Source organism: Lemur catta, chromosome 1 (assembly GCF_020740605.2).
Source record: "Lemur catta isolate mLemCat1 chromosome 1, mLemCat1.pri, whole genome shotgun sequence".
NCBI classification, from domain to species: Eukaryota; Metazoa; Chordata; class Mammalia; order Primates; family Lemuridae; genus Lemur; species Lemur catta.
The window spans coordinates 23,413,364-23,441,250 of NC_059128.1; the positions used below are offsets into that span (position 1 = coordinate 23,413,364).

At 55.8% G+C, this 27,887-nt stretch overlaps 1 protein-coding gene across 5 annotated transcripts in view; it reads right to left on the minus strand.

The window, feature by feature from the left end:
- The window catches only part of TMEM63C (transmembrane protein 63C), a 62,163-nt gene that overhangs the window by 10,321 nt on the left and 23,955 nt on the right, over positions 1–27,887 (minus strand). For all 5 annotated transcript variants that reach the window (XM_045563032.1, XM_045563039.1, XM_045563022.1 and 2 more), the window contains exons 3-17: positions 26,315–26,376; positions 22,439–22,601; positions 21,831–21,910; positions 21,326–21,407; positions 17,632–17,669; positions 13,163–13,305; positions 11,767–11,815; positions 9,703–9,811; positions 7,798–7,871; positions 7,080–7,160; positions 6,848–6,971; positions 4,342–4,475; positions 2,796–2,918; positions 2,182–2,335; positions 902–1,008 (exon numbers count right to left, since the gene is read on the minus strand). In XM_045563032.1, coding sequence (XP_045418988.1) covers positions 902–1,008; positions 2,182–2,335; positions 2,796–2,918; positions 4,342–4,475; positions 6,848–6,971; positions 7,080–7,160; positions 7,798–7,871; positions 9,703–9,811; positions 11,767–11,815; positions 13,163–13,305; positions 17,632–17,669; positions 21,326–21,407; positions 21,831–21,910; positions 22,439–22,588 — 1,448 coding nt within the window. In that variant the 5' untranslated portion in view covers positions 22,589–22,601; positions 26,315–26,376. The remainder of the gene's footprint in view (positions 1–901; positions 1,009–2,181; positions 2,336–2,795; positions 2,919–4,341; positions 4,476–6,847; positions 6,972–7,079; positions 7,161–7,797; positions 7,872–9,702; positions 9,812–11,766; positions 11,816–13,162; positions 13,306–17,631; positions 17,670–21,325; positions 21,408–21,830; positions 21,911–22,438; positions 22,602–26,314; positions 26,377–27,887) is intronic.

Here is a 27,887-nt window from a genome sequence, read left to right on the forward strand (position 1 = left end):
CACTATCTGGGCTAGGGGGAAACTGGTTTAATTGTGCAGACCAATGCTATCTCCATAGGGCTCTATGAGCTGTGCTACATCTGGGAGCAGCAAGAAAGAACAGCATGATCAACTAGTGATGTCTGCCCTGCACACAGGAATGGAAGAGAAGGCACAGCCACGCCACATATTTGACATCTCTGTATTAAAGAGACATTACCAATGATACTCGGAGTCCCTGTGGAGCTTCTGTGATCTATATAAGCCTTGTTCTTGGCCAGAGGAAAGGCCAGCAAGGCTTTCGGTTAGGACAAACCTTTTGGCTTGCTGCCTAGTAGAATGGTAGGCACTTTTGGTGCAGGAAATAACTTTTGAGACGCATGCACCCTTCAGCCCAAGGCAATGCCACCTGCCCAGGATGTGGCAAATACTTTCTACCAGTTAGTGACTACCATAGGACCATTAGGGCTAACAAATGGGAAAGCTCCTGATTGCTTAAAATGTTGGCAGTGTGGGGGCGAAATGTGTCAACAGTCAGATTGAGTTTCAGACCCCTGCACCACGGCCATGGCACATTTCCTAGACGAGTCTTTTCATCCGGTGCTTTCTGCCTCTAACTCCTGGCACTGCCAGGCTCATGCCTACAGCTCTATCCCTGCAGCATGTGGCCGGGGGCTGAGGGAACAGCCTACAGAGGGCTTGGAGGCTGGAGGCCTGGAAACAACCCAGGCCCTCTGTCCAAAGTGAAAACACCTGGTGGTATTTTGGGGTGGTTTCGGGTGCTAAGACCATCCCATATCCATTCTCCTCCTTAGGCCAGAGGGGAGGCCCAAGCGCCAGGCTGGTGAGGGTGGCTAGGACAGGGGGAGAGGCTGGGGAAACGGCAGGGCTAGGGGAGGAGGAGAGGAGGCCCCCAGGTCACCTGGTCCAGTGGGCCTCTAGGAAGGCGGAGAAGTAGACGATTAAAGGCAGTATCACCGTGAAGGCCCAGAGCAACACGGAGGGGAAGAACTGGGTCACGATGGGGCTCTGTAAGGCAGAGGGGAGGAGGGCAGGAGAGACGTCAGTGCAAGGAGCCCCGTCCCTTTGCAGGCCCATCCTGACTCCTCCCATGTCCCTCTTCTCCTCCAGCTCAATCCCAGGGCAGGTGCCTTCCTGGAGGGGGCGAGGGGGCCTGACCTTTCTCCTGTGCCTTAGTGGCCAGGAGTCCGCCTGGCTGGGGGCAGGCAGAGGCTGACACTCCAAGGCCAAGTGGGGCCCCCAAGGGGCCAGGTCTTCTATGCTGAGGTCATTGGAGGGACAGCCTGAGTTTTCCTGAGTGACTTCACCCTGAGGCCAGACCCAGCCGCTGTCCCTGGTCTCCCACAGGGGATGACACTGCCCCTGCTGTGACGATAGGTGAGCAGGGGATTGGAGGGTGGGGGAGGAGAATCCCCAGGGAATGCTGTGGTGCTCCCAGGACGCATGTCGCCTGGGGCCTATGATGAAGGTGACAAAAGGGAACAAAAGTCAGCAGCAGAAGTGGTGTGGCTTGACTTTGCTGTGCACTTGCGTGTGTGGTGCTGGGAATGCGGATGGGGACAGCGTAGCAGGAGGGGCCTTCTAGGCTCCTTGTAGCGGCCTTGAAGCTACAGACTTGGGGAAAGGCCGGTGCTCCCTCTGGGCCGCACTGTCAGGACGAGTGTCCTGCACCTTCAGGGACAGCTCCCCCGGGCCGAGGGCTCCCCGCCGGGATGGGAGGGGTCTGAACACGGGGGAGGTGGAGACAGAGCTGGAGTCCCCGCTTCCCTCAGAGGGCCGTGCGGGACTTACCTCACTCTTCCTCACCCCCAGCCCCACCACTCAAACCAGGAACCTTCAGCCCAAGAGAACTGGGCGAGAACGGAGCTGTTCACACCTGCCACACCCTCCACACCCCCGGCTGGCCTGGGACCACGCCGTCTGATGAAGGCCTCTGAGCCCATGCTGACCTGTCCCCCCAAACTCGCCCCAGGACCCACCTGCAGCTCCCCCATCTCCTTTCCCCTCCAGCCCCACCCCTAAGACGGGCGATGACCCACCTTCATCCCTTCAGCACAAAGAACACTGTGCCCCACCACTGCCACCTCCACGCCACCGGGTGCGTTGGCCCCACCCATCCTCGCCTGAGTTTTTCCTTGATCCCCCCGGGGCCCCCAGGCCTGGCCTGAGCAGAGGAGGCACCTGCAGTTTCTCGATGGGGCGGGTGACGTTGTACATGTCAATGGTGTTGATGATGATGGCAGGTGTGGTGAGGAAGAAGAAGAGGAAGAAGAGGAAGGCGTTGATCGCGATGAAGCGGGCCCACCAAAAGAAGCGGCGAACAGAGAGGTGTTTCCTGGGCAGGGAGGGAGCGGGAGGCACACTTAGAGACAGTCACTAGGGACAGCCACGTGCTATTCCTGCAAGCCGGCTGTGGACCCAGGCCGCCCTGGTCTAATTCAGTCCCCTGGGCCCAGCCCTGCACACAGTGGGCCCCTGGGCCATCCCTCAGTTATTCCATTTGAAAAGGCTCTGAATATATCACATAGGTGAGCAAAAAGTGGACCTGGGTTCTTTCTGCAGGAAAAACCTTTTCCGCAAGGCCTGGGCACCTTGCACACTTGTGGGGCTGAGTTTGGGGGTAGGCAGAGGCTGTGGTGCTCGGGAGAGTCCGTGGCACGGGCAGTGGGGGCCGTATTTGGACAGCCCTGGGCACAGTCTCCGGGGAGTCTCTCTTGGGCAATAAAGTGGGGAGAGAAGGCCCCGTCCTCTTGCCGCCTTCAGTCTCAGGAGAGCTCAGAGGAGACGGTGCTTACCAAATAATGTCTTTGGGGTGTGGGGCGAGAGTGACCCTCCAGTTGTAGGACTTGACGATGGTGGTCACTGAGGACTGCTGGGGCTGCACGCCACAGTGGATGTACCTGTAATCCTCCTGGACGCTGCAGAGACGGGAGAGGAAGAGGAGACAGAGGTCTGGGGCTTAGGAGGGTCTCATGCCAGGGTCCCAGGGCTCCTGTGGCAGTCCCACGCATGGGAGCTCATCTTGAAGCCTTGGATGTGCCTCCCAGGACCTTCCAGGTGGACAGTCTCTAAGGCCCCGAATCTGGAGGAAAGGGGCATTGGAGGGAGCCTAGGCTGCCCAGGAAGGGGAGGGTACGGCTGGGTCTGTCTCTGCCTTTCCGTCTTAACAGCAGTGACAGCACAGACATGCTCTTTCTTTGAGATTGAGAGGGAGGTGCTAATTTTAGCCTCATCTTAGTATCAGTAACTGCCAATTATTGAGCTCTTTCTGTGTACTAATTGGTGATTAATAGCATCTCAATCACAGGGATTACTAAATTCAGGTGTCTAGAGACACAAACGAAGAGGGCAGGTATCCGCCTTGGAGCCCCATCTTTGGCTTTCTACCTCCTGCTGTGCTGTGGTCAAGCCTCAGATCCTCTCAGCCAAATGATGATGTCTCAGAAAGTGAACGACATTATCTTAGGCAGGTGTATTGCTTTATACAACACACACACTTCGAACAGAACACATCTCCCTTGTCAACCCTCTGGGAGGTGGACAGGGCAGAAATCAGTCACGAAATTTGGCAGATGAGAAGTTCGAATGCAAGTGACTTGCACAATTGAGCACCATTGTTTGCAACTACAATCTAGGCAGCTCCGCTATCCCTCTGCAGGGCTGGGGTGGGTGAGGACAAAGTTCTGTGCATGATCAGGCTGCACCTGGGAGAAGAGGCCCCACAGTGCTTGACTGAGGATTCTGGAGCTCCCTTAGGACTTTGGCCCAGTCGTAAGGATCCTTCTGGAACATTCCAGAGTGAACCTAATTCACTCCCTGTCGAGGTGGGGCTGCCAGAGGCTGGGGCAGAGAAGAGAGGGACTAGAGGGCTATGAATTGGGGGGCAAGGGCCTGCAGCAAGAGAGGAGGGGAAACAGGGCTTCTCCATCCTGACTCTCTGTGGTGAGCAGAGCGGGCGATGTGCACGCCATGAGGGAGAAGATGGACACCACACGTGTCAAGGCTGGAAGAGGAACCATTAGGTCAAAGGCGACGCTGACTATCTCTGTGCTGGAGCGAGGACATACAGGAGGGAGGAGCCCAGGCCTGGGCATCCCTACAGACCAGCTGGGCCCCTGCAGCCGGGGAAGACCATACAGCCATCTCGCTGGGGAGCCAGACATCGGCGGTCCACGGGGGTCGTGGAGGGCTGAGCGAGGGTCAGAATACGGCAAACGGGAGGGAGGCTGGCTCTCCTCTGCCCCTTGGCTGGGAGAGGGGTGACAGAGGCCGGTGTTGGAGGAGCAGAGGCCGACTCGCAGGGCTGGGCAGGGCACCACAAGCCACTGCCCTGGTACTCACCGCTTCGCCATCCTCGAGTCCTGGAAGGTGACAAAGATCAGGTCGAGTCGCTTCAGCGGGACGCGGTTGAGCTCCGCGTTGAACTCGTCGGTCAGCTGCTCCTCCAGCTCACTGTAGTACTGCTCTGCGTCTACCTGGGGCGAGAGGCGGCCCTCAGAGCTGGAGAGGCCTCGCCTGGACACGGGGCGCCTCTCCCTCAGCAGCCTGGGGGTGGGGGGCCTTGAAGCCTGGCAAAGAGCTCACTCAGGACCCTCGGTGGCTCCGAAGTCCAACCTCTAGAACAAGAAGGAGCTATGACTCTGCAATTTGCTCCCTGCCCTTAGATCTGGGGAAAGTGAGGCATGGCTGAGGGTAAGGGGGTGCACCCCAGAGAGGTGATAAGATGTGTTCGCAGCATTTTCAGGAGAGGGGGAACGATTCTTTTTCTGGACTGGCTGGAATTCAGTCCTGCCTGAAAGGGGCGGCCCAGCAAAAGTCAACAGGAAAATATCTAATCCTGCAATTTCCTAGTAACAGTGAAACATCAATCCTGTGAGTTCTCTCCCTAACAGGCACCCCGCGGGAGCTCTGTTTTGCAGAACTTCTAAAAAGAGCTGAACAGATGGAAAAGAGATGGAAATCTTTCTCTTTCTCAATCGCCTTTGACAATCTACTTTTTACAGTCTGGAAAGTTCTTGAGTGAACAGCAGGGTCCGAGCTTCAGGCCTCAGCCACGTCTCCAGGGCAGAGTCACATCTCCTGCGATAATCCTGTCTCCAAGGAAAGAAAGGCGGGGGAGCCGACTCCTGGACTCTGACATCCTGCCGCAGTTTCTGTTACCATCCTGCTGCCGTGAAGGAAGAACGGAGCGGATGCAGCAGTACCCTGTTCATTTGGCTACAGCCACAAACCTTCACCCCCTAAATAAAAGCCTGAATACTTGGTTCTCTCTGCCAACATGCTCTTCCTCCTTCACTTCCGTGTTGGCCCTTTTTCCGCCCAGGGAAAAGTAAATAAACTTCTTTCTTTCTTTCTTTCTTTTTTTTTAATGAAAACAATTTTATTTTCTGTTTAACAAAATGTAGACTTTAATGACAACCATATGTTAATGCTTAGAACGAACTAAGAATTTTGGCTATAGTTTTCTGCCAGATTTTCAGGGATGCCTATTCTTCACTTCACACTTGACTTTGGCAGCTCAAGCCCAGAGTCTCTTTTTCGCAAACAGTTCTGGAGGCCCTCTCTCGGTTCTTTGATCTCCATGTCTTCTCGCTGAGGCCACCTCCCGTCCTCACCCTGGTCAGCTTTCTCCTCTTCAGTTGCTCACGGGTCTGACTCTGCCAGCCTCATGGCTTCGGAGGGGTTGTGAGCAATTCGCTGGGATCACCATCATTGGCTCATGACATGCTGCTGCTTCCGCCAGGTTTGCAGTTGTGCTTTCCGGTTGATGGTGTTGTATTAATATTTGCCCCTTCAGTCAGCAAGAGACTGACTAGCAGACACTTGTGAAGCCAGGAGGAGTGTTTGAGGGAGGACCAAGTCTACAACAAGGGGTTGCTTTGTTGATGAACCCAGTCCTAGTGCTGCCCTTTGTTCCCTGCTCTGTAACCTTGTCACCACGGAAACCTGGGTGGAGGGGACCCTCAGTGCAGAGTGGGGTCAACTAGAAATTCATCTCCTGAGAACTCTGTGGTTTCCCGACTGGTTGGTTGCTGGGGGAGCTGAGTAGCTCCTGCTGAGCTTGCTGAAGTAGCCACGTGGAGCAGAATATTGTGTCTGGGGAAGGGTATTGTTGAAGGCATTGGCCACCACATACACGCAGTCACCTGGCAAAGAGCCCATCAGAGGTTCCGTCTGGCTTCAGCTGCGAATCTGTGTTTGGTGCTCAGAAAGCGGCTGCATTGACTTTAGAGCAGGAGGGAGAGGTCAGGGCCTGGGCTGTGCCTTCCAGCCTCCTGCACCTGTTCCTCCAGCCACGCCCCTGGCCTGGGTGGGAGAGACTATTTCCTCCTTCCTGGAGGAATGAGCCAGCAGGCTGAGCCCGCCAGACCCTAAACTTCTTCTATCTTATTCTTTGTCTAGAGAAATCTTTCTCAAAACCTGCGTGCACTTGCTCTCACTCCTAACACTGCCCTGATACCAAGTCTTGAGGCCTCCTCCAGCCACAGCGGTCGGATGATCAGATGGAGCCTGTTGACTTCAAACATTTCTGTCCTATCTCTTTGGAAGCCCAAGGCCTGACAGCCCACTGCAGCTGGCTGTGTTCTCTTTGGGCCTTCTCTCTGGTCCCCCCCTCTAAGACCAACCTGCCTGGATGGCTCCAGAGGTGGCCTCAGAAAGGCTACATCTCATCCGCATGCTCAACAGGGAGTCGGGACTTGGTGGAAGGGGAGGGAGGAGCCAGGTGCGGCAGCACCAGAACAGACCTGAATGAGGCCTGGGCCCGGAGCTGCGGGCAAGGGCACAGGGCCTGGAGCCCCAGGTCACCACCCGCCCTTGCCGTCCCCCTGATGCCCACACCAGTTACCTTCTTGAAGCAGGTCCAGCACTGGCAGAAGCACAGGCGGGAGCAGGGGTGGATCCTAATCATCACCTTCCCAGTCTTCTTGGCCTTGGCTGTGTAGAAGAGTCGGCCCCGCATGGCATGGCGCCTGCCAGCGGCGGACGAGGGGGAAGGACCTTCCAGTCAGGGGCCAGCAGAGCCCCATCCTCCCCTTCTACCCCACCCCAGACCCCGGAAGGCCCTGCTGTGGGCTCACCTCTGATCATCCAAGTCGATCAGGTTCCTGACATCATAGCAGAAGTGGACTCTGGTCACCATGCACCCTGGATAGGCTTCGCTACAGCCACAAACATGGATGCTGAGTCAGCCTGTGGGGTCGGGGATGTGCTGCCCCTACCCCCTGCCCACCACAACAGCCCACGAGGCCGGGCAGCTCAGCCGCTTGGGGCCCCCGGATGGGAGAGTCCACGCTTGCTCCTAAGGCTGAACTTCAGGGTTTGAACCCTGATAATCTGAGAGCTGCCGAATCCTCTCTACACGAACAGGGCCGGGGACAGAGCTCCAACTACCGGGGAACCCAGCAGAGAGCTGCTCACAAAGAGATAATTAGCTCAGTGGACAGGGTCCCCGGGGCCAGGAACTTCGGGTCACAAATGAGGTCTCAAGATGATCTGCTCTAAATAGCTGTGGTCCAGGGGCTCCCTGGACTCAGCAGCCGGAGCAGCAGGAGAAAGGAAAATCAGCATCACTCACATCATGCATGCCACGCAGGAAACCCCTGACTTCAGAAACCCTGATCCAGCCCCAGCGGCCCTCCCCATTCTAAAAGTCCAATCCTGAGCCGAGCCCAGGGAGAGCCACCATCTGGGGTGTCCCTAGCCCTACCATCCTGCGCCAACCCACTACCACCTGAGGACCCAGGCAGGGCTACCAGGAGGAGGCCATCCCTGCCTTGGCCCAACCCAGCCACTTACTGAAAATGCTTGATGATGATCTCTGGGTCTTCGATGTCTGTGGGCACATAGGTGATCATTAGTGTCCTTGTGACCTGGCCGGGAAGGGTAAATGGAGAAAGAAGACTATGCTTGTATAGGAATTCCAGATATCGGGGTCTTCTGGTGGCCAGGGGCTTCTGCTCACGCCAGGCTGCCTGATGCCCACTGTCTCCTGTGAGTAAAGCCACATGCCAGTGTCCCCAGCCTGTGGTGTGCCAGCTGAGCCTGGCAGCTCTGAAGTCAGCAAACCATGCCTCTGTTATTGTCTGTGCCCCTCTGTTATTGTCTGTGCCCCCTGCCATGGGCGGCTGTGGGCAAGAGAGGGAGGGCAGGAGGCTGCAGACGGGGCCAGGGTGGAGGACTGGGGCGCATGAGTGGGAAGGGCTGCACACACCTCCTGGCTGCCCACGATGATTTTTGGTCTCCCTGCAACTGCCACTGGTCCGGCGTAAAGCCCCACGTCACTAGGGAAATCCGTAACATTATTCTGGCCTGGGGAGTTTGGAAGCGAGCGAGACTCTGGGGAGAGCATGGGGAAGTCTCCCCCAAACTTAATACTTGATTCTGTGAATGGGAAATGTCTTCCTGAGGCATCACCTTCAAGATGACAGTCTGGTAGACCATGCCAAAGATTCGGGGATCTTGGCAGATGCCTCTGGTGACAATAGGGAAAAGTGAAGTAGCCAAGTCCAGGCTGGTCAGAGGAGATGGAGCCACCGTGCCTGGCAGGCTGAGCGTTTGGGGCCATTTTTCAGGGTACGTACATTTCCACTCGGGCTGGCTAAACGGAATCAGTCCTTTTGGGTGGGCGGCCCCCAACGACCTGACCCCACCCCACTGAACCTTTGAAAGGCTGAGGAAGGGAGCCAAGGGTGTCATCCTCATTGTCACTGCTGCCCTTCCCCACCAGAGCATAGGTGCTGGGCCACACAGGTGACACTGCTGGTGCCTGCCACCGGCATTCATCTCTGCACACCAAAGGCACTGCGTGCTGCAAACGCTGAGACCCTGCCGGGCGCTCCCTCCTGGCCTTGAGGGTGTGTTTGGCTCGCGCAGGGCAAGCAAGGAGCAGGAGTTAAAGCCCCCAATGCAGCCCCCAACCAGTGGTAGACAGCGAGTTCGTGGAGAAATACCCCTGAGTGCTCACCTCCAGGCTGGGAAAATTCCGGGGCGTGTGTTCCACACCGCGCCCCCTGGAGTTCCCCACTGGGATTGCGCCCCAGGTGCCCAGGATGGCAAGCTGCCACTCAACACTCCCTGTGTCGGCTGCCTTCTCCCTGTCTCACTTCCCTGTTCCCCTCCTGGCCTTTTCTGAGACCATCTCCCAAGTAAATGAATGCTACTCAATCCTCCTCTCAGGGTCTGCTTGGGCGGTGGGGCGGGGTCTCCCAAACTGAGACAGTGGGGTGCACAGGATGGGACAGGGGATCTCTGACCTCAGGGAGACTGCAGAAGGGCAGGGCAGAGGCCCAGCTGGTGTGGGCAGGGCCAGGCAAAATATCCGCCTGGCAGTCAGCAGGGGGCCCTGGCCACTCTGGAAGGTACCCCCCCCCCCAGGGCTTGTTAATCCTTTAGTTCATGGCTGGCAGGGCGTCCAGGGGGCCTTGGGGAGGGGCCAGAGCAGAGGTGCAGGGATGGGGCCACCTGGGGAGCAGCTATTTGCCAACCAGTTTGGAAAGTTTCAGCGGGGTGGGGGTGGGGCTGGAGAGGTGGGAGCAGGTGACTGTCCTCCAGGGCCGAGGGGAGGAGCTGGCCCCTGCTCAGGGGGACCCCCCCCCCAGGATGTTCCACGGTGGGACTCCTGGGAAGGCTGGGCGAGGACGGCCTGGCCAGGAGGGGGCTCCGGCAGGGAATGGCCACCCTGCTGGTGCTGCATTTACTCACCTTGTGGCTCTTCTTGGGCCCAAACCCCATGGCGTGATGAGCCATGAATATGAAGTTGGTGATGAAGTACACGAAGGACAGGAGGCTGTGTAGCCACAGCAGCTTGCTTCTGCCGGGAGAAGCAGCAGCATGAAGGGGCGCCTGTGCGGCGGGCTGCGGGCATCACAGAGCCCACCGTACCACCCCTGGCCCCCTCCCACCCCACACTGACCCCCATGCCCCCTCACCCACCAGTCTCCCCAGACCCCCTCTCCAACCCCTCAGTCTTCTTGGACCCCCCTCCCACCCCACAAGCAGGCTTCTCAGGACCACCTTCGTGGAGTTCAGACACTCAGGTACCTCGGAAGGGACATCAGTTGGGGGGGGTCCCACCCCAGCTAATAAGAGCTAGCATTTATTGAGCACTTACTGTGTGCCAGATCCAGGGTGGGACTAAGTGCTGTAAGTGCATTTGCTCACTAGACCCCCACAGCCATGTACAGTAGGACTGTGATTATCCTCATGTCACCCACGGGGAAATGAGGGCGGAGTGGGTAGGCCACACCCACGGTCTCTCATAGCAGTGGCAGGGCCGGGAGGTGAACCAGAGCTGCTGCAGTACTGAGACTCCTCCCCACTACGTCACCCTGCCAGTGCCAGTGCTGTGCCCAGCAGGCCGTGTGCGGAGGGCCCCAGGGTCACATGCAGGCCTGGAGGGAGGAGGCCCAGACAATTCGCTATGCCTCCCCTGGGGTAGGCAGAGTGATGGCACTTGGGCCACGCTTGCCACCCCTGCTTTGGACTCACGTGATGCTGTCCCAAGGCATCTGGCCAGGATTACTGTTCAGAAATAGGGCCCGCCTTATTTGGTGTGGGTTGAGGAGAGAAAACAAGGCCCACCTTGCTTCAAAACAACTGCCCCACTCCCTGGCCCAGGCCTGACACTCCACATGCCATTTCCACCGAGCTCAATGTCTCGGTCCTCCGTTTCTACGGAGGGGCAAGGTTACATGGTCTCTGAGGAACGTTCCAGCTCTCTGCCAGTGTGGATTCGTGGATGTCCAAGGCTCTTGGCTGCTCTATTAGAATTCACTTTCTCTTGCTAAGGCATAAGCACCTTAGGCCTGCAACTGGCGCAGGGAAGGCGCCAGTGGCCCTGCTCTGGCTGGCAGCCCCCAGGGGAGGAGCCGGCTGGAAAGGGAGGTGAGAGGATGCCATGGCCCCGTTCTGCTGATGTCAGAGTTTTGGCAAAGTCAGTCTGCTCCACGGTATGTCGGTATGTCGTATGTCGCAAGAGTGCAGGGGGCGGAGGGCCAGGGGTGGGGGAGCAGAGCGTGGCAGGGGTGTGTGAACCCCGCTCACACTTGCTGAAACTGCTTCCGCAGCTTCGTCAGGAAGTCAGCAAAGCCTGACCCAGACACCTAGAGGGCCTCAGCGTGGCCCAGCAGGGCTGCATCTGGCTCAGTACAAATGGATGTGGCTGCCAATGGCTGATGCTGAAACCCTCGGGTTCCTGGGCTGCGGCGGGGAGGGGCTTAGAGACCATGGCCAACAGCCCTTCCCAGCTGTGGACACGCACAAGGACCACAGCTCAGAGCGGGTGGTGCACTGCCCCAGATCCAGGGCCAGGCGGGCAGAGGTGGGCATGAACCCGAGTCTCCGATTCCTCCGTCCCTCTGACGCAGCATCAGACCGGGAGACTGGCAGGTCACAATTCAGAAACTCAGTTTTGCGAGGGCCAACCCGAGCCTACAGGCGGGCAGGGAGACAACGTCTCAAACCTCTCTCAGTACAGGGTCCCCGCCTCTCCAGAGCTGGGCATCCTAAGCAACTAGCACCACTTCTCCACGTCTTCAGGAGTGGCAGTTTGGGTCGTTTCACTCGTGACAGATGAGGACGTGGAGGCGCCAAGAGTCCTGCCCCGCCCAGGGGATGCAGCTCTGGCATCCCACTCGGGACCTGGGTTCCCGGGAAAGGGCTCTTCTCATCAGCAAAGCGGTGCCCGTGTTGCGGACCAACACCGTAGACCTCTCCCCACCAGTGCCCCGGCCAGTGCAACGGGAGGTAAGAAGATCAGGTACCTACTCTGTGGAGACATTGACAATGGTGGTCCGAGCAAAGTGACTACTCCAGTCTGAAAGAGAAGAAAGTTGCCGACCCTGAGCCTGGCTCTTTGATGGCTGCGGGTGCCAGAATCCAGGGTTCCTGGATGACTGATGCCTGGGGTGTAGAGATGCTTTCCTACGTCCTGCTCTTCCTTCTGGGGCCCCAGAGCTTGTCCCCAGCTTCTGACAAAACCTCAGAGGCTTCGTCTCCCTGGCACTGCTGACCGGGGCTCTCAGTGGGAAAGTGAGACCAAGTCTTTGCGTGGTATCTCCAACAACTGGCACACAATAGACACCCAGTGATTGCATTTTGAAGGAACCAGCTATCCGGCCATGGGCGGAATGATGAAATTAGCAACACTATCACCACCGGCAATGTCCAAAAATGTGACCCTGCTTCATTCAAACAGTAAATCATTCTGGCTAAGTATATCCGTTTGTTGGTTCAAACATCTCACTAGCTCCGAGAATCAGAAAGACAGGACTCAGATGGCATTTACTCTGGTAGTGGAATTTGGTGGCACAGACATTCAACGTGATACCCTGAATTAATTAAGGTCTGCCTCTGGCTGAAGAGGAACCGGTAGACAACTGAGGCATCGTGGTACAACTGGCCGCCACCTGGGCGTTGAAGGTGCTATTCTGCACTGCCCAGCTCACAGCCTCCCTACGGCTCTGTCCATTCTCATGATTCTAAGCGCAATACTGGCAGCTGCCGTTCATTGAGCACCTACTGTGTTTCGGCCGCTGTGCTAGGCACTTTGCACACTATCTCTAGTCCCCAAGACAGGTGAGGAAACCAAGGCCTAGAAAGGCTGATTTGCCAAATATAAGATTCAATAATTTGCTAGCTTGGGCAAAGGTATTTTCTGGGGAGCAGGTGTAGGCAAAATGTGGAGCTAAGATTTTTCTGTCTTCGAAGCCAAGCTTTCATCCACGGTGCTGTTTTGTCAAAAGGACTTGCCCTGTTCCAAAGAGTGTGGGTAGAAGTCCCATGAGACAAATTCTACACTTACAGTGCTGTGTCCATCACAGGGGGTCCAGGGATCTGTGCAGTGGGTCACATGTCACAAAAGGGGCTCCCTGTGCACCTGGCCATGTGCGGCATAGGGACACGAATAAACATTGGGCTCCCAACTGAATTAATACTGCATGCCTGCTATGTGCCAGGCCCTGGGCCAAACTGGTGACGAAGGAGGGGTCATCTCCAGTCTCCACACCAGAGAACTAAGCCTGGCTCATCTAAGGTCACATGACAACAAGCTGCCAGAGGCAGGACTGAAGTCCAGATTTCTGGCCCTCCCAGCTCTGTCCGGCCTCCCTGGCTGCCCCTAGGTCTTGTGGCCAGGCCCCGGGGCCCGCTGAGCTCTGCCTACCCAGGACGTTCCCCGTGTAGTTGATGGGCAGGATGATGCCCAGGGAGGGGATGCAGATGATGAGCATGAAGATGATGAGGTGGTACTGCAACGTGACGTAGATGCGCGCGTCGTCCCCACACTTGCTGATCAGGTCCTCGTCCCTGGAAGAGACACACAAACAGGGACATGCCTCAGGAGCCGGTGTGGCCACAACTTACACTGCGGGCAGGTGGAGGAAAAGGAGCAAAGATTATCTCCTTACCCCCAAGTTTTGAGTTTTTGGAAAACATCACCCTTCTTCTCAAAGCCTCTGTTATGCCTGAAGTACATTTTGCTGAATTTCCCAGACATTCCAAGACAGAGCCTATGTTACAGATGCACATTTAGGAGCCCCGAAGCGCTCTTGAAATCCAGCATTCATTCATCCTTTTACTACTTCTTCAAATGCTCTGAGTGCTTGCTACGGTGCGGGCATCAGACAAAGCACTGGTGATACTGAGAAACACCTTATTTTTGAAAGTTGCTTAATTTCTTAAATTAAAAAGGAATACCTGAAAACCATAATGAGATATCACTCCACACTGCCAGATTGGCCAAAGTTAGAAAGTTGGGCAACACCAAGTGTTGGCAAGGGCGTGGGGCACTGGGAGCTCTCCTGCCCTCATAGGTGTCTACACTGGCCCAGCCACACTAGAACAGCGGGCATTATCTACTGAAATTGAACACATGATAAGCTAACAATTCTACTCCTAGGTTTATGCCCAACGGAAATACATGACATGTGCATGGAGAGATGTGTATGAGAATCTTATCGATGCATTATTTGCAACATCGTGAAACTGGAAACAACATAAATGTCTATAAAAGGTGAAATGGACACAAGAATTGTGAGATACATATACACACAAACATATTTTATATATGTATAAAAGAAATAAAACGCTAACAACCATAAAAATGAATGACCCATAGCAGAACCTCACAAACACAATGATGAGTTGCAGATGCCAGTCACAGATGAAACATGCTATATCATTTTATATATAAAGTTCAAAAACAGGCAATACTGAACTACGGAGTTAGAAGTCAGAATGCTGGCTACCCTTGGCTGGGGAGGAGATGGAGAGGGGCCGGAGCAGGGGGGCTCCCGTGGTGTGTTGGCGATATTCTAATTGTGGACCAGCGTGGTCCTGCCGTAGGTTTTGCTTTGGGATCATTGAGCTGCACATTTGTTTTGTACACTTTTCTGTATGTTTTATGCCTCAAGTTAAAAAATCTAAAAGCAACACATGCTTATATAAACTTTGGAAAATACAAAAGAGAAGAAAATCATTCATCTCCAATCAAACCTAAGACAATGACTACTAAGCATTTGGGTTAATTTCCTTTAGTTACCTGTGCTTTTACTTGGTGACATAGTTATAAACAGCATTTGATATATTGCTCTTTTGCTTGGCATTTAACCTTATGCCATTTCTGGCTGTTTTACGTAATGGTGACAGTGGCCTCTGTTTCTGGAGCACCGACTCATGCCCAGTGCCCGGAGGGCCTCCTCGCCGCACGGGTGGCAGTAACGTAGTTTACCCACCCTTGCCCTCTGGTCAGGTTTGTAGGTTGGATGCAACCTTTAGCATCGAGCCCAGGGTTTAGATTTAGTTTAAAACAATACTACAAAAAGCACATCTTTAAAATTTTTAATATCCCTATTTAAGGAAGTAATTAGAACTTTTTTTTTTTTTTTTGAGACAGGGTCTCACTTTGTTACTCAGGCTAGAGTGCAGTGCAGTGGTGGCATCATAGCTCACTGCAGCCTCAAATTTCTGGGCTCAAGCGATCCTCCTGCCTCAGCCTCCCAAGTGGCTGGGACTACAGGTGTGCACCACTGGGCTCGGCAAGAACTCTTGATTTTTTAACTTTGAGCAGCTAAAATGCTTCCTGCCCTGGACTGGAGAATTAACTGCCAAGCATCGGTGGCTGAGAACTGATGCGAAGACTGAGCGCCAGGGAACAGGGGCGCACCTGTGGTGGGTGTGGCTGCCGGAGCTGTTCTGTGACAGAACAGCACGCCTGAGGCAGGGTGAGGTCCCAGAACCTCCACTCGGGTGGAGAGAACAGAGGGCTGGGTAAGATCACAGAATTTCCTTCCCAGGCCAGGATTCCTGTCCCCACCACTGGGCCCATGCTCCGCTTCCACTCTTCTTTAAAGTGCGCCCACTCGGACCGCCCAGCCAAACACCCTTCCTCCTACTCAGCGAATTCTCCGTCTCTGCTCTCATCTCTTCCCTCCCTCCACCTCTTCCTGGAGACGTGCTGCACCCACTGTCCTTCCTTTGACATCCTTTTCTCCCTGCACCCACCCACCCTTCCTGCCCCTGAACTACGACAGGTTCAAGTGCTTGGTTGCTTGCTCTAGAATAAAACAAGCCACTCCTCCAGCGTTTGCACTCCCTGATCTTCTCCCTGACCTGTTTCTCCTCAAGTTCCCTCTGATATCTTTATTTCCCTCCTCCCATCGGCCTCTTGAGAAGGTGACCTTCCTTCCTTGCCTCTGCTTCTTGGACATCTCCTTATCCTGGACCTGCTTCCCAGCAGAGACCCAGCTCACCAAAGTCAACGTCCTCTTCTCAGCTGTCCTTCCACTCAAACTCTGCAGCCCTGGAGGCTGCTGCCACCCTCCCTGAGCCTCATCCTTGCCTGGCTTCAGGGATCCCATGCCCCACAAGACGCCTCTTCTTCCTCCTGCCTCAACGAGGCCCTCCCTTGGGCCTTTTTTGATCTTGCCTCCTTGGACGACCCATCACTCCCATGACTGCAACTACCACCTCTCTGCATCCACCTCCCAAGTCTAACTCTCTAGCTCTTGCCTTTCTCCTAGGCTTTGATCCTGTTTTTCAACAGCTTGCCGGATAACTCACGTGCTTGTCCTGACATCTCATTGTTTTGTGTTTAATAATAGTGATAGTAATGGCATTACTATCCTCCTCAGAAAACAGACCTCAGTTTCTCCCTCTTTCTTAACCAGGCGACAACCGGCTGGGTGGAGCCCTGTGATCTCCCTCCCATCTGTCCCCTCCCATGGTTTCCCTGGTCACTGCCCCAGTTCAGGTCACCATCACCTCCCACTTTGACCACTGGAGTAGCCTCCTTAGCTGCTCACCTTGACCTTGGACTTTCCCAACTACTATTCACCCCCATACTCTTGACATCATCATGAGTTTCCTGCTCAAAAGTACCAATTAATTCCCTACGGTCTCTAGATCAAAGCCCAAGATTCTCAGCATGGCAGTCAAGACCCCAGCTTCCAGACCCATCTTTTACCCTCCCCACTAACCAGATCTAGACACACCAGATTCGCCATTTCTGGACAGACACTCCCTCCCTACTCATCTCTGCAACAGTCTTTGGCTCACGCACACCTTTATTTCTGATGTGCCTTCCACATCGCACCTGTTGAAATTCTTCCTGTCCTTCAAGGCCTAGCTCAAAACCTCACCTTTCCTGAACCCCACAGTTAGAATTCATTTCTCTCTTTCCCAAATGCCCTTCCCAGAGCAAGAATAACCTCCCTGTTATGAAAGCTATGTAGGGAGTCTTGTTAACCTTTGTTTCTCAAAAAAATGGGTTTGTGCAGGGGACTCTGGGTGACTTGTCCCCACTCAGTAAATGAATTAAGCCACCTTCCGTGACACTGCTCTCGAGGGGTGCGATGCCCTGCCTTCCTGCCTCCCCAGACAACAGGCTCCTGATGGAAGGCCCTCCCCGAAAGGAGCCTTTGCATGGGGGCTGGGGGTTTGAAGGATGGGCAGGGCAGGACAGATGGGGCATATTCAGGGCGAACCCAGCAGCGTGCAGGGCTCTGAGGTGGAGACGGAGCCACGTGCACGAGTGTGTGTGTGAGCGTGCACGTGTGCACACATGCAGTGGGACCATAGAGTTCTGAGAGGTTGTGCTCGGCTGAAGTGTCTGGCTGGCGGTGGGGAAGCAGGAGAAAGCGGGTGGCGTGGGGTCTGCTTGCCCGCCAAGGGGGGCAAGCAGCAGGGGGAGCCAGAGGTGGGGTGGGCAAGTGCTGTCCCGCTGCAGTCCGGGCCAAGAGAGGAAGCCTGTCCTGCCCAATGTTTTTGCTCCCTCTTGACAAACATGATGAATGACATTCACAGACATCAAGCCTGTGGCACATGGGGAATTTCTTTTTCCTGGTGTGGCATTCACAGGAGCATTTTTACAAGCATGTGAGCAATAACTCGGCTAGTACAAGTGGTCCTTCCCTGGCAGAGATAACATGGGCGGTGGGCGACGTCCAGTTCCCGTTTCACCAGCTGTGACCCAGGAAGGTCGTCGTCTGCCTGTGCCAGGCCGAGGTGGCAGGTGGGGAGTCGGGGATGTGCCTGTCCCTGGGCTGGGGGCTGCTAATTCTGCCAGGAGATGCCACACCACCGTCCCTAACCCCCAGGCAACACTGTCACAAGCTCCCGGAGCTCAGCACTTACCTCATGGTGAGGCTGTTGATGAACCAGGAACAGAAGCCCTGAGAGAAAAGGAGAGAAATGTGAGAAAACCCAGGCCCCGGCCAGAACCCGGCAGCCTGTGGGTCACTGAGGTAGCTGCGACAGTGTCTGGAAGGGGCCTCCATGCCAGGAGAGAGACTGAGGCTCGTTTTGGAGCCAGTGGTGACTGTCGAAGGGGATGTCCGCCCCAAAGTGAGCGGACATCTCTGTCGTCCTGTTACAGAAAAGGGAGCCCAAGAAGGTGGGCCTCGGACGGGACAGGGAGAAGGGATTCCTGGGGCAGACTCCACAGCTTTCCGTCCGTCCCTTGTCCCTGGCTGCTGCCTTCTGGGAGATGCCCCTCCCTAGATGCAGGTGGTCCAGTGGGTTGTCCACCGATCGCCTCCAGGGATTGGGGGGCCAATTAAAATTTCCTCAAGGGGACTGAGATGGATGTTGAGGGAAGGAGGGTCTCTTCCTCTCTCCCTCTCCTCTCTCTCGCTGAGTTCCTGCACCTTGGTAAACACCACGAAGCCCAGAGTGGCTGGTGCGATCTTTGATGCCATGTGTAGACAGCTTGTCTAGGAAAACGGCCAGTTCAGCAGGGAAGGGACGGCAGAGGGGGATCCTGGTGGCACTTCTGGACTTCCTGGATCTAGCTGTGCCTAAAGTAGTCACTTTTCTTAAATTTCCCCACACTTGAGCCACAAATAACCCTTCTGTCTTAAAACTAGTCTGAGCTGGGTTTCTTCTCTTGCATCTGAGGGTCCTGTCCTGTCCTGTTGAAGATACCTTTTTCTTGGAGGTCTTGCTGTCTGGAGTTTCTGGTGGTGGGGAAAGGTGGCTGCACATGGGGAGGTTGGTGGGGGGGCCAGGGAGTCAGCTTGGGGAGGGTGTGCATGACGGTGGGCTGGGGCCCGTGGCTCTAACAGCTGCCAAATCTGGTAGCTGCTTAAGTTACTCTGGTGCACGCTTCCTTCTGGGATTCCAGAGGGCTCAGCAAACCCTTGGAGAAGGTTGTAGCTCTTGACTGGCCTGATTTGGGTCACATGTTATTTCTGTGAACCAGGCAGGCCCACTTAAATGACAGTCCCCCAGAACTACATTGACTGGGGGAGGGATACTTCCCAAAAGGAAGTCACGAGGACAGGCAAAAAAGAAACAGAAGGAGTCCCTTGCTCCCTTCGGCGGAAGGCCCACCTTCTAAGTCCCCTTCCCTGTGCCAGGTTGACAGACAGTGGGAATGGCCAACCGGCGGAGTTCCCTGCAGGGGCACCATTTCCCCAGCCATGTCCTGGGGAGCTAAATTAAGCACAGGTGCTCGGGTATGAGTCAGAGCAATGAAGGGAAATAGTATGGCGGTGGCGGCAGTGATGGGGAACACCCCAGGGAGGGGTGACTCGCTAGTTAAGCTCTCAGCCCAGCCACCCGTCCCTGCGTGGGAAGTCTTTCCCCACTGCCCACCGTGGGCAGACACAGGTGCAAGCTATTAAGGGAACAGGTAGGTTTCTGGACGGCCCCTCATGCTTACGTACAGTTGAGGACACACCTTCCTGGGAATGCACTGCTGCCCCTTCCAGGACAAGCGCACAGGTGTGTGCTGGAACATACACAGGACACATCACCCAGGAAAGGGCAGGAGTCATCAGGGAAGTGTGGCCCGTGTGCCCATGAAAATTGCACAGACACGGGAGCCTGTGTGGAGCAATCCCTCTCTCTCTAGTGTGTGTGCATGTGCATGTGTGTGTGCACACACACCACACACACACACACACACACACACACACACACACACACACACTCCCTGCGAGTATGTTGTGGCTCTGAAGGCACAAACCGTTCAGAGAACTCAGTAGCTGAACAGGAGCATTAGAAGCAGACACCACCTCCCCTCTTCTCCTGCCCTGGGAGCTGGCTCAGTAGATGAGACAGTGACAGTGGTCTGGTCCCTGGCCTGTCTCGGTCCCCTGTCATCCTCATCTCTGCCACGTGGGGGTAACATACCCACCCAGCCTTGCTCGGGGAACTATGGTGAGACCCTTTGCTTTGCTACACGGCCGAGTCCTGGCCAAGGCCCCACCGTCCTGGCTGGACACGTGGGAGCTGCCTCGTTGCACTTTCCCCCTCCTTGTCTAAATTCAATTTCAACCTCCTTCGGTTTGACCTCCTCACTGCTGCCACAATGATTTATCTTCTTAGGTTTTTAAAAATAAAATGATCTTTCTGTCATTGTAAAAGGGGAAAAAAAGCAAATCAAAGTGATGTTTCTAAAGATAAACCTGAGAGCCACCTTGCAAGGCAGGTGTTGCTGTCCTCATTCTACCAAGGAAGCCTCCAAGAGCTGAAGTCACTTGTCCAAGGCGCCACACTTTGTCCAGGGCAGGTCCTGGCAAGTACAGGACCCAGTCTCTCGAGGGATGATATGGAAGGAATACGGGTCTCCTTACTGCATCCAACAAATATGTACCAGATGCTAATTACGGGACAGGCTGGGCTGGATGCTGGGGTGCAGGGGTGACCAAATCCAAGTTTGGTGCCTGCTCTCACTGGGGGAGGCAGACACACCAGACCGATCGTGCAGATGAGGGCTCAGAGGCAGGGTTAAGCAAGTTGAAGAAAAGGAATGCATTTTCCTGAGTATATGACAAAAGATCTGGACTCACGCAGGGCGGTTAGGGCTCCCTGGGGAAGTGGTGAAATCTGAACACAGGGTGGGTGACTTGGAGAAGGGCCACGGGGAGGGCGGGGGGGGAGGGAAGAGCCTGGGAGGAGGAGGTGGCACCTGGAGGAGCTGAATAGTGGCCAATGTGGCGGGGCTGGGGGAGCAGGGAGGGGAGAGAGAGGCTGGACAGGAGGGCAACGGACCAATCTGTGGGCCACGGCCAGGCATCTGTAGTTTGCTCCAAGGGTATTAGGACGACATTGAAGGTTTATGCAGAGGAATTTGTGTTCCCATTCATGGAGACTGCTCTGAATGCAGGTGGAAAATGGACAAGGTAGGTCAGTCAGAGCTACTGCAGTCATCCGAACAGGAGACTGACGGAGGCTGGGCTGGGCAGTGCAAGAGGGACAGAGAAACAGAACGGAGGTGAAAGCAGCACAGCTCGGTAACAGACTGGAGGTGCTCAGGGCCTGGGAGAGAGCGAGAGGGGACCCCAGGAGGACGGTGAGAAGAGTCTGTGCCCAGGGGCATGGGGACGGGGGAGTTGGCAGGTATCATGGAATGTATTGGACATATTGAATCCAAAATGCCTTTACCACGTCCACGTGGAGACGGTCTGAAGGCCATTGGATGACCGGGACTAGAGCCCAGAGAAAGAGTTAGCTGGAGATAGGACGGAGAGGTATCAGTGTAGCGAGGGCAGTTGTGAGCGTGGGTGTCAGGAGAGTTGGAGATTGGAGAGGAGAAGAAAAATTACTTTAACGAAATCTCTCTTAGATATTCTAATCAGTTAACACTTACTGGGCTCCCTAGGAGGTAGGTATGGTTAATGGCTCCATCTTTCAGATGGGGAAACTGAGTCTCGGGAGGCTGAGGAGTTTGCCCAAGGTCACACTTCTGGAAGGGGCTGAGTCTGGCTGACGGCAAAGCCTCAGCGTCCCAGCGGTGCTCCTTCCTGGCCACACCACCACTGCCTGCCCAGGGCCTGGGACCAGCCCCCACCTCCCCAGGGCTCAGACCACTTCCAGCACTCACCTTGTCCCTGCGTTCCATCTCCAAAGAGATCTCTGAGGGAGACGTCTTCTCGCTGTGCTCCCCATAGATCAGTGAGGTCAGGCTGCCAGCCAGGGACAGGGGCAGAGAGGCAGAAAAGGAAAGAGAAGGCCTCAGACGCCTGCCTTGCTCCCTGTCTGCTCCCGGGGCTGCAGGTGTGCCCCAGCTCCTCTGCTGAGCACACAGCTTGGGGACAGACCGCATCGCCCCTGTTGCCAGGTGCACACCACACCTTGGGAGTCCAGCCACGGGATCCAGAAAGTCTGAGACCAGGGAAAAGAGTGGCCTTGTGCCCAGACATGGCTGCCCTCTAAGTCCCCTCCTAAGGGAGGGCAGAGCAGGGGCAGGGGATGGTGCTGAGATGCCACCTGCTGATGAGACGCCTGCTGCAGCTCCTGACCTGGCAGAGCCACGTCCTGGTCCTGGTCAGGCGGGGCACATCCTCCCCGAGGGAGTAAGCAGCTCCCCCACCCTGCCCCACCCTCACCTGTCATTGTGTATCAGCAGAGCCAGGCGCCCGTAGTCCCACGCAGCTTTTCGGAGGAAGGAGTAAACCACAAGGATGAGCTACGGGCCAGAGAAAGCCATATGAGGCAGGAGAGTCCACGGGTACCTTCCCCATGGCCAGCCCCCTGCATTCCCAAGGGGCAGACCCTGTCCCTGAGGTCCCCAGAGAGCCCCCCTAGAAGGTGAGCTCTGTCAGGGTAGGGCCCTTTCAGCTCCGCGCCAGCAGCTTCTGGGCACAGAGTGGATACTGAGGGGGTTGAATGAAGGAGCTAATGGCGTGTTTAAAACTTGCGACAAGCATTGGACATCAGCAAGAGGAAAGAGAAGGGAGGCCCAAGAGTGCCAGCCAGGTGGAGCTTTGGACAATGATGCATGGAAGAGAATCCCGGGAATTCTGCCTGGTCTTTCAGCCCCTTGTCCCCGAGGCCCTCCCCGGGCCATCCTGGGCAGGACTGACATTCAGGCAGTTTGCATCACCATGGCTGGTGTGCATTTGGGGTACTGGGGCCCCCACTGTATCAACCGTGAAAGTTTGACTGACCACCCGGCGGAGGCCTCACCATCTGCCCCTGCAGTGCCAGGACTCACCATCCACAAGATGATGTTGAGGAACAGCACGGTGGGGATGCCCCCGAAGGGCTGCCCCTGCAGGACCGTGTTCCGAGACTGGAAGCACTCATCCACCGTCATGTTCCTTAACTTCCCCACCACGGTCAGGTTGTGCGGTGAGGCAGGCATCCTGGAAGGCTCCCTGGGGGACAGAGGGGTCTCCACGTCAGATGCGAGGACTCCCCCACATTTTGTGGCACAGAGAAGCCTGCTGGGGAGGTGGGGGGATGGGTGCTGAGCACACAGGCTGGGCTGAACCCGACACCAGGCTTGTGACTGTTGGTGAAAGCAGGGAGTCAGCCCATGAAACGGCCAGCAGCCCCGTCCTGTAGGAGCACAGCTGCCTCAAACCCGGGGCCGTGATAACAGAATAGCGCAGATCCCCTGGAGAGTTCTTATTTTTGTACCACTTGGTCTCTGTAAAAAGAGGTGTAAAACGCACATCCAAATGGGTCTCCTTATTTCTACTTTGGGAAGCTCTTCTTGTATAGAAATGAACAAAGATGGGTTAGACCCCAGAGCAGAAATGCTCGGGTTGGAAGACAAAAGCACTGTGCTCACACGCAGACGGGCTCACTGACGGCACCTCCACACTCCACAGTTGTCAGATCCAGATCTGAGTAAATACAACAGCTCCTAAGGATGCAGAGTGCCCGGCACACCGCAGTGACTCAGGAAAGGGCCCTGTCTCACCTGGGATTTGAACCAGGGAGCCACCTCCCCAGAGGCCTGAGCACTCTGGCAGGTCACCAGCACAGAGCCCACGGTCGCCGGCATCACGGTCCTCAGGCATGGCTTAGAGTGGGAACTGGAGGGGTCTGGTAGCTGCCTGAACCTATCTACAAGGTTGTTCTGATCTCAAAAGATCATTCGTCTTGGCTCCAGACCTCACCCTAGAAACTCTTCACTCCCATTCAAGAAAAGTAGACTCATTCATTAATTCATCTGAGTATTTGGTGAGCAACTGCTTTGTGCCAGACTGATGCTGGTGATACGCCAGTGAACAGGAGTAAAAATCCCTCCCTCATGAGATTCCAGTGGGGAGAGGGGAGGGACGAGCGTGAGGTGAGAGTGGTAAAGAGTGTGGACGGGGCTGGTGACAGGGCGGCATCTCAGGGCAGCAGACTGCAGAGCTACAGGGACAGAGCATGCTCAGCAGAGGAGAAGGCCACGGGGTGCAAGCTTGCCTGGAGCACTGGGGGTCCCAGCAGGCTGGGTGAGGCTGGGCGGGACAGTGAGGGGCACGGCGGGGTCAGCCCCGGTGACGTGAAATGACTGGTTTTAAAGGGGTGCCCGTGCTCCTTGTAGGGAGACCAGGTGGGGTGCAGAGAATAGAAAGCGGTAGGTTGGATGCAGGCTGGCGACACCAGCAGCCCGGACTGCGCTGGGAGCAGTGGGGGTGGGGACACGTGGGCAGAGTTGGGGAATAGTTTGAACATGAGGCCAACAAGATTTGCTAACAGGTTAGACGGGGGCTGTGGAAGAAGGGAGGGAGCCAAGGATGACTCTTGGGTTTTTGGCCTGAGCCACTGGAAAAAGGGAGTTGCGTGACCGGGCGGGAGAGACCAGAGGCGCAGGGTGGAAATGCGTTCAGTCTGGGGCACGCCAAGGGCGGACGCAGCTGGACACCAGGGTCTGCAGTCCGGAAGAGAGACTGGAGACAAAAATGTGAAACAAAAGTCACCGGCATATAGATGATGCTTCGAGGCGAAGGCCTGGGTCACTGCAGGACAGGAGGGGGGATCCAGGAGCAGCCCTGGGCACGCCCACGCCCAGAGGTGGGGCAGGGAGGGAAGCAGAGGAGGCTGAGCAGGAGCAGCTGGGGCGGAAGGAGAAGCAGGAGACAGTGGTGTCCTGGAGCCAAGTAAAGAGAGGTTTGCAGGAGGAGGGAGGTGCCAGCTGTGTGGTCAGGTAAGATGACAACCGAGAATTAGCTGTGGTTTAGGTTTGCGAAGGTTATTGGTAGCCTGCCTGGAGTAGGTTCCAGAGAGAGTGACAGGAGAGGAGTCGGAGCCGGTGGGCAGGAACACCTCCCTGGAAGCGTGAGCGGAGGTGGAAATGGTTAAGATGGGGGAAACAGCACAGTGTGCCCGGATGGGAATGATACAGTAGAAAGCAGGCCTTGGGGATGTGCGGGGGGCGGCGGGGGGGACTGGCTGGGGCGAGGTGAGGCTGCAGGAGGGTGGGGACTAGTGCACAGCGCAGAAGCTGGCCCTCCCGAAGGCCAGGCTGGACCACGGGCTCCCGGAGCGGGAGGGAAGGCCGTGGTGGCGGTGGGCAGATGTTGGGTGTCTGAGGACAGGAGGAAAGCGACATGGAACGCTAGAGGAACGAGAGGATGAGTGGGTGAAGGGAAGGCACAGGATTGCTGGGCAGCACTGGGCCCACGGAGGTTCTCGAGCTTGAACTCACAACGAGAGCAGTCAGAGGCATGGCACCGTGTCATGCGTGTGGTCGCAGGCATGGAAGACTTAGCTGGAGGAGAGGTTTTCCCAAGCAAGTATGCACGTGAGACAAGAGTTGAGGGTGCAGGCAGGTGAGTAATTTTAAGCAATGGCCGTGGAGTTTGAAGCAGGTAAGGAGAGAAATGAGACCCCAGACATGTGAGGAGCGGTGGGAGGTGTGGGAGTCCGGGCGGGGTGGGACTGTGGGGTGCGAGGGTGAGAGCTGACAGGCAGGACGCGGTGGTGGGAGAGCGGCTGTTTGGCACCAAGATGCGGGAGCTATTGCAGCCATCAGTGGTGACTGGGAGTGACCGACCAAGGAGCTGGGAGGCCAGAGTGTCGGAAGGATCGTCTCTGTGGCTATGTGGATACCGACATCAGCAAGAACGAAGACAGGAGAAGTCCTGGGGGAGTGGCCTGGGGGAGGCCTCGATGACTAACACAAACCACAGGCAGCGAGATGTCTAGGCTGGGAGCATTAGGGGGAGGGAGAAGAAGAGTCTGGAAGTTGCAGAGGAGCAAGAAGGACACCTCTCCAGCCCCAGGCCGTGGGGTGGGGAGACACAGAAACCACCCCCTGGGAGGAGGAAAGGGAGGCCAGCCTGCGGGACTCTCAGGTTTCATCTCCCCTCGGGAAGGTGAGGAAGGCGAGGAACTGGGGGTATTTCTGGGCATTCCGGGCTTTGTGACAACACTTGCTTGCCGGGTGACCTTGAGCGAGGTACCCAAGGTCTCCGTGCCTCACTTTACTCATTTGTAAAATGGGGACGGCAGTGGCTGTTAAGAGGAGTGAGTTAAGATTTGTCAGTCTTGTAGAATGATGCCTAGAAATAGAAAATATTTGTAAAAGGAAGAGTGGGCCAGGAGCTCCAGGGGCAGAGTGGAAGGGTCTCGGGAGTTGGGGAGGACTGGGAGGTGGGGATGGAGAAGGGGAAGGGGTCGAGGGACTGAAGCGCAGGAGATGGGAGGTGGCCCGGGGGTCTGGGGCTCCAAGGGCATGATGAGATTAGTCCTGGAAAAGGAGGGGAACACAGACACTTCCCATCTGCCTGGCCTCTAGATTGGCATCTAACAGGACCAGGGAGTCTCTGGCCTGTCTTTCCAAGTTTCCCTGCTTTCTGCTCCTGGTTTTCTTGTCTCTGCCCCAGGTGGCTGATTAACTCATTTGCTAGCGTGTGTAGCCAAATGGAAACTCAGAATAGTTTACATTGAGCACAGTGCACTTGAGCAGTGAGCCTTCTGCCGGAGCATCAGAGCAGCAGCAAATAGCATTTCCAGGCCCTCCTGGTGGAAGAAGCGGGCATCTGAGTGATCTCAGGCCACCAGGGGCGGTTGCGCCAAGGACGCCCGTGGTACAAGGTGCAGGAAGGCGAACCTGCAGGTGGGAAGGCCCTGGGAAGCTGTTTCCTACCTGGTCGGTTCTCCAGTGAGGCTCCAAGTCAGGCCTGGAGGCTTTGCTCAGCTGCGGGGTTGCTGTGAAGGAACAGACGCGGTGGAGAGATCGCAAGACTTGGGGAACCTACACCCCCCTCTCTGGCAGCATCATCCCTCAGGGCCCCGTGTCATCTTTTTTTGTTTTTTTGAGACAGAGTCTCACTCTGTTGCCCGGACTAGAGTGAGTGCCGTGGCATCAGCCTAGCTCACAGCAACCTCAAACTCCTGGGTTCAAGCAATCCTTCTGCCTCAGGCTCTCAGGTAGCTGGGACTACAGGCATGTGCCACCATGCCCAGCTAATTTTTTCTATATATTTTTAGCTGTCCAGATCATTTCTTTCTATTTTTAGTAGAGACAGGGTCTTGCTCTTGCTAAGGCTGGTCTCGAACTCCTGACCTTGAGCAATCCTCCCGCCTCGGCCTCCCAGAGTGCTAGGATTACAGGTGTGAGCCACCGCGCCCGGCCCATGTCATCTTTATGCTCACATGCATGTCCTTTATCGGATGTGTGTTTTACAAATGGTTTCTGGCAGTCTGTTGCTTGTCTTTTTATTTTCTTGACGGTGTCTTTTGAAGCACAAAAGTTTCAAACTTTGACAAAGTGACCTCGAAGCTGAGATGTGAAGGGGGTGCAGGAGTGAGCACTGCGTGGTGGGTTTGCGTGGGCAGGGGGCGACCATACTGGCAAAGCCCCAGAGTGGAGACTGAGCATAGCGTTTTGGGGAAGTGAAAATGAACACTAGTGACTAGAGCGTAGGATGGGTCAGTGGTTCTTTTCCTTCCTTCCTTCCTTCCTTCCTTCCTTCCTTCCTTCCTTCCTTCCTTCCTTCCTTCCTTCCTTCCCTCCTTCCCTCCTTCCCTCCTTCCTTCCTTCCTTCCTTCCAACAAGAATCCTTGAGTATCTACCCTTCCCCGTAGACCCTGGAAGTACAGACACATCCTCTTTGGGGAGTTGACAGCCTTTGGGATTTGGGGAGAGTGTTGCTGTTGGGAAGCTTGGCCCGGGTGGCTGTTCTGCCCGGGAGGACCCCCAGCTACAGGGTCCCGGCCTCTGTGATTGGAGAGGGGGATTCCATCCAGCTGGCTGGTCAGGTACAGGCCTTCAGCTCAGCCTGGCTGCCCGGCCCGCAGGGCAGGTGAGGGAAGAAAAGAGAGAAGAGATCCTCACCCTCTCCCACCCCACCAGCTCCCAGCTTTCTCAGGCAACAAGATAGGCGGTACCGAGGGAGGCTGTTGCTTGGAAACCTAGAGCAGCACCAAGCCCTTTCCCCACATCCCTTCACCATCTCCGGACTTTACTCCTTTCTGGAGGGAGAGCTCACTCTTGGGTGTGAAGGAGAGGCAGAAAGCCCAGATTTTGGCTTTTTGAAGACCAAAGCATCAGCACCAGAAAGGATGAAGCTTGCAACCCGAGGGTGCTAAAGGAACACCCAGCAGGGGCACCAATGAGTGCAGGGGGCATCAGGGAACTCGTCTCTTTGGACATCAATTTTGCAGCAGAGGACAAAGAAGCTATTTCGGGGTAATGGGGAGAATTGGGCTCTCTGATG